The sequence below is a fragment of the Triticum aestivum genome, chromosome 7A (genome assembly GCF_018294505.1).
Source record: "Triticum aestivum cultivar Chinese Spring chromosome 7A, IWGSC CS RefSeq v2.1, whole genome shotgun sequence".
NCBI classification, from domain to species: Eukaryota; Viridiplantae; Streptophyta; class Magnoliopsida; order Poales; family Poaceae; genus Triticum; species Triticum aestivum.
The window spans coordinates 4,877,357-4,883,802 of record NC_057812.1 but is presented as its reverse complement, the minus strand read 5'-3'; the positions used below and the strand labels follow the sequence as shown (position 1 = coordinate 4,883,802).

At 42.9% G+C, this 6,446-nt stretch overlaps 1 protein-coding gene across 1 annotated transcript; it reads right to left on the bottom strand.

Annotated features, from left to right (window-relative positions):
- Positions 1-2,190: 2,190 nt before the first annotated feature.
- On the bottom strand, positions 2,191-5,508 carry LOC123152649 (uncharacterized). Its single transcript, XM_044572146.1, has 2 exons — positions 5,391-5,508; positions 2,191-4,499 (listed from the first exon to the last, which is right to left on the bottom strand). The coding sequence occupies exons 1-2, from the start codon at positions 5,444-5,446 to the stop codon at positions 2,420-2,422; spliced, it is 2,136 nt and encodes a 711-aa protein (XP_044428081.1). The 5' UTR covers positions 5,447-5,508; the 3' UTR covers positions 2,191-2,419.
- Positions 5,509-6,446: the final 938 nt, after the last annotated feature.

Below are 6,446 nucleotides of genomic sequence, written 5' to 3'. Positions count from 1 at the left end.
TGAAATGTTTTACATAGTTTCACTGTATGGTTTAATTAATTAGATGCTCTGGAGAGCTATATGTTGTTAGATGAGAACTATGTATGTACTTTGGTTTTAATGTGATGATAAACTTCTATTAATTTGGACACTTAATTATATATAATGCACGCAGATGAACCGGCAATGGATGTACGGTGACAGACACACCTGCGAGTACATTAAGGGCGTGCATGAGTTTCTCGATGCGGCTGAGGCAAACAAGAAGAATGGTTTTATGTGTTGTCCATGCACTAAATGTGGGAATACGATGTCTTACTCTAACCGGAAAATCCTTCACACCCACCTGCTTTACAAGGGTTTCATGCCACACTATAATGTTTGGACGAGGCACAGAGAAATAGGGGTTATGATGGAAGACGGCGAAGAAGAAGAGTACGATGACAACTATGTGCCCCCTGAATACGGTGATGCTGCAACGGGGGGAGCTGGTGAAGATCAAGAGGAACCAGACGATGTGCCCAATGATGCTGCAACGGGTGAAGCTGCTGAAGATCAAGAGGAACCAGACGATGTGCCCGATGATGATGATCTCCGCCGGGTCATTGTCGATGCAAGGACGCAATGCGTAAGTCAAAAGGAGAAGCTGAAGTTCGATCGCATGTTAGAGGATCACAAAAAAAGGTTGTACCCCAATTGCGAAGATGGGAACACAAAGCTCGGTACCGTACTGGAATTGCTGCAGTGGAAGGCAGAGAATGCTGTGCCTGACAAAGGATTTGAAAAGCTACTGAAAATATTGAAGAAGAAGCTTCCAAAGGATAACGAATTGCCTGACAGTACATACGCAGCAAAGAAGGTCGTATGCCCTCTAGGATTGGAGGTGGAGAAGATACATGCATGCCCTAATGACTGCATCCTCTACCGCGGTGCATACAAGGATCTGAACGCATGCCCGGTATGCGGTGCATTGCGGTATAAGATCAGACGAGATGACCCTGGTGATGTTCACGGCGAGCCCTAAGGAAGAGGGTTCCTGCGAAGGTGATGTGGTATGCTCCTATAATACCACGGTTGAAACATCTATTTAGAAACGGAGAGCATGCCAAGTCGATGCGATGGCACAGTGAGGACCGTAAGAAAGACGGAAAGTTGAGAGCACCCGCTGACGGGTCGCAGTGGAGAAAAATCGAGAAAAAGTACTGGGATGAGTTTGCAAAGTACCCAAGGAACGTATGGTTTGCTTTAAGCGCGGATGGCATTAATCCTTTCAGGGAGCAGAGCAGCAATCACAGCACCTGGCCCGTGACTCTATGTATGTAGAAACAATTCCTTATTTAACACTATCTTAAATTTTGTTTCCTTATTTAACACTGCAAAATTTTTTCTTCCCTATCTAACAACGAGTCTAAAATTTATGCCCTTTATAACACTTTCTTCCATTTTAAGACTAAATGACACCTGAAAAGACCCTTTTGCCCTTCATGTGATATGTATGTGTGCGGGACAGTAGCACACACACGCAATATCAGTACGGGGCAGTAGCAAACACACAGCGGCAACACATACACACGCACGCAACACGCACACACGCAGCGGCAGCACATACACACGCACACAGCACACACACGCGCATCACACAACAACACACACCCACGCATCAGCACACACAGCAGCATGTACGCACACACAAACACGCAGTCATGCGACAGCACACACCGAGCAACACACGCAGCAGCATACACACGCACACACACGCAACATCAGCAGCACACACACGCACGCACGCACACGCAACATCAGCAGCACACACGCGCGCACAAACATAAAACATGAGGGGCAAAGGGGTCTTTTCAGTTGTCATTGAGGCTCAAAATAGACAAAAGTGTCATAAAAGGCATAAAATTTAAACTCTTTGTTAGACAGGGAAGAAATCGTTTGTCGATGTTAAATAGGGCATAAAATTTAGACACGGTGTTAAATAAGGAATTCTCTCCTAAGCCTCAGCCCAGACATGGTATGATATAAGGTGAATTATAACATGCATGAAAAAGAATACTACAAAGTTCAAATATATGTTAACTATGCACACTGAAATACACAATCTGGGGGAGGGAAAACACTCTGATTTTTTTTTCGAATGAAAAACGGTGAAGGACCGCTTCTAGTGCGCATGGATCCCATGACCACACAAACCATGGCACTTGGAGCTGGCATTGGCTAGCAAGACACAATACAAATCATTTGTACATGTGCACGTCTCACACATGTCGTGAGCTTGTGCACTAGCTTATTTGGAAAACGGAACACACTTGCTATTTGTAAAAATATTAAAGATACAATGCACAATGTATATTTAGTTGTCGCTCGTCGGTGAAGCTGGGGCGGACGATGCTGTCTTGGATTGACATCTTGGTGATCATGCTGGCGGTAGTGGTAGCTAAGCATCTGGCGGTGGTAGAAAAGGGCCTAGTAAACGCATGAGTTGGAGGACATGCGTCACGAACTCCCCGCCAGTACTGAGATGATGAGCATGGAAAGCACCCCCACAGCGAGGCGCGATGTAGAAAAGCATCTCCAGCCATACATCTCCAATGAGCTCCCAGCGGCCATCTCTAGGCATGCTATTCAGCTCGTCCGCCACTGTACATGCACGAGGCACCACCGGAGAACGAATAGCCTTTATATTGTTTTTAAGAAGTTGCACCTGAGTTGCCGGTTCGCTGCTGCTGCCGCCCATATCATCTGTATCGGCTGATTGTTGCTTTCTTATGATATTAGCTCGAAGCACCGTCCTAATAGCTCCATCCCTAGTGGCCATAGCAGCATATCGTCCAATAGCTTCCCTGATTTCCTTATGGGCGAGCAAAGGTACGAGTTTGGAGCTTCCTGTAGGCATCACACCACACGTGAAGACAAGGTACATGATATAGTTTGATAGATCTCTGCTCACCCTTGTCTTCTTAGGTGGATCGCGAAGACCATTGTTGTTTTCTTCAGTCAAGTAGCATATCTCCGTTGCAATGTGCCAGATCAGCACACTTGTTGGCAGGTCGGTGCTATCGATGATCGTGCGCAAAGCGGTCCACCTATCAAGCGCTAGCTGTCCACGAAAGCTTGCAAAGTTCCAGCCTGCTTCCTCCCCTGTTCCAAACTCTAACAATTTGTCCAGAACAAACTCCTCAAGATCTTTACTTATGGGGATTCTTGAAAACTCCTTGAGATATTTATTGTTGGGAATTACTGAAAATGTCTGTCTAATCCACCATGATACAACTGACATGATGCCTGTGGAAGCTCCCCCCATGTGGTATTCGAACATGTTATACTGTCCAAGCATTTTGGACCAGTGTTTTCTATGTCGGCCTGCGGGGTGAACATAGTTGGCCACAGACAAGGCTATAGGTGCAAGTGGAAAAGATGTTGGTGCTTCACTCGATGCGAAGTAGGAAAGAAGGGACATCGAGAGAGATGCCACCTCAAGGATTATGGCCCCTAGGAGTAATATGTAGGAGATCGTGACATCGGTATGGCTGTAGAGTTGCGCCTTTTCGGCAACCATGAAGAGCTCTAATGTTATCGAGGCAGAGATAACCGGGAAGAGCAAGAGCAATGCCATAATGTGAAGAAATGCTATGCGTAGCTTTTTGTACTCATAATATTTGGACACTGTTATGCTGAAACAGTTAATCCACGCAAAATGAAGCGCAGCCTTGGTGTAGACACGTTCATAAGAACGAACAAGCATTATACCAACATAAATGTAGGCATTGGAGCGGTCTGCGCTATACTTGAGCATATTGAGCAAGTCTGGTATGATAGTCGCGCACTCAATAGTAGCCCTATCATTGAGTGGAGTATCCAACAATATATGTACTGAATTGCTATGGGGCATTAGCTTCAAGTCGATGTCGCTGAGCATCATATCATGCACTCTCCGCCTTAGTATATCCTCAAATGATTCCTTTTGAACAGTGCCTGGTATATAGTATATATCGTTGACATATCTATCCAAATTAGCCACGGTAAAATCCTTGAGGAGCTTTGGACTAGATGTGTAAAGACAAAAGATACGCCCGATGTACTTAAAAAACCCAGACAAGAACATGAGCACTGTGGCGGCCAGGAGTCGGCTATCTTGCCAAGACGATATCGAGATGACATAGCCGGCCACCGATGCTTGGGTGACCAATCCTAGAAGGTGGCGCTGCCAGAGGTTGTTATCTTGCATGGAGAAGGCGGTGATAGTGTCCTGCCCTCCCATGTGGAGGAGCAGGAACGGCGCCCAGAAGATAAGAAGATGGTGTGAGCCACTTGCATGGACCGCGAGATGTCCAAGAACGAAAATGGCCATAGAGTCGGCTGATAAGTAGGCCAACCATATAAGGGAATTGAGTATGCGGGACACGCTATGCCTCCGCATGCCTGATGCAAAGAAGAGGAATACTTGTAGGGAAAAGCTCGCAAGTATGAGACAATGGATCTCCCATTCGTTCCAGAGAACTTGGATGGCCTGCAAACTGCCGATTGCAAAACCCAAAGGAAAACAAAATCGTCACTCACTAGATCGACGAATACTTTATTCTTTGCATGTGTATTAATATGTGCTATTTTTTTAAAAAAAATATCCAACATAACTTTATATTAAAAAAATAATCTAATTCTCATTTATTTGAGATTTTTGCAGACCTCAAACACACCCAAAACTACATATATTTATAATAAATCGTATCATTGACATAGTGTAAATTTAGCAACATGTAACTACTATTTAGTCTATCTCTAGGGTTTATACGGAGTAATATTTGTATCATGATGGTTGGATGTTGGTCAAAAAGATGTAAAAGGTGACTGGGATCCAACCATATTGCAGGCAGATATAGTAATTTCTCCTTCCTAAAAAAAGTGATCCTCTTTGTTTTGTCCCATAACTCAGAAAAATATCATCATCTACAATATCAAATCAATTTCCAGAAACTTATTATGAAGTTAGTTTATTTATTCAGTATATGAATTGTTAATATTTCTGTTAAGCTAACACAAATTACTAATTTCCTTTTTCCTTTTGAGGATCCAAATTACTAGTTTCGCGTGCTTACAGAGTTAGTCAACGTACTCTTCCCCGCAAAAAAAAAGTCCATGTACTCTACATACTTCCGCCATTTCATTCTTCTTCACACATTAGTTTTTTCAAGTCAATCTTTCTAAAGTTTGACTAGGTTTGTAGGAAAAATATCAACAATCACAATACTAAATCACGTCACGAAATATATTTTCATACTGATTTTTTGGTATCATAGATGTTGATATTTTTCAATATAAAACGGATGGAGTACTTTAGGAATGTCTGGCATAAGTTGTGACTTAAACGAAGATATAAGAAAACGAAAGCAGGGAGTTGCATCTCGCACCTTTGTTTTTGGATCGCATTGCCCCCTCCAACTTCCTCAAAACTTATTGGCCTCATTCAATCAGGTGGATATGGATAGACAAGAAAACCAAGTGAATGGTGCGAGATGTTATGTTGTTGCACGAATGCATATTAATTTATACATGTGTGTAGGAATGGAGTAAAACCCAAGTATCACGGGGAGGATGCTTGCTTCCACGAAGAGCAAAGTATGCACGTGAGCTTTTAGCATGCATATTGGTTGTATGAAAAAATAAATTCCCAAGTTACTAGGATACAAGTAATATAAGATAGATTTCCATACAATTATAACGATTTAACTTTGTAGCCGTTCCATGCTTCTTTTACTTGTAAGAAAACGCCGAAAATAATCCACTTTAATAAGATTCAAGCAGCGTCAAATCTATATATGATCCATAGTGGGCTAACCATCGAACTGGTGGTTATCTCTCTGTTCCATGTTTTCCATGTTTAATACTCTCTCTGTCCGGAAATACTTATCAAAAAAATGCATAAAAATAGATGTATCTAGAATTAAAATGCGTATAGATACATCCATTCCTCCGACAAGTATTTTCGGACGAAGGGAGTATGTTGCTCTTATATTTCTTTACGGAGGGAATAATATATATACCCTGTTCCATAAAAGAAATGCCAGCTGCGTCCTTTTCCATTTTCATAAAATTACTATCCAATCTGCAATCCATTTCCGTCCACGGCTGGTGAATATACGAAGTTCCTCTTTTTTTAAAGTGAACAAAATTCCTCTGCTGATGACGTGCAAAGAAGCAAGGACTATTCTAATCCCTTTGCTTGTCTTGTATGCAATTCCAGAATAAAGTTCCTCTTGGAAAAGAGAGTAAAATTCCTCTGTTCTGTAGTAAAGGAATGGTCCTGCTGCTACGTACCTTGCTCCACAGCGTCAGCGAAATTCCGGCATCCGGGAAAACCATACTCCGGTGACGCTTGGCATCCCGTGCTTTACCCGATCGACGGGGAAGAGGCGGAGCTTTCGATCTGGATGCATGAAAGCTCTCAGTTTTGCTTGTTTGCTCGA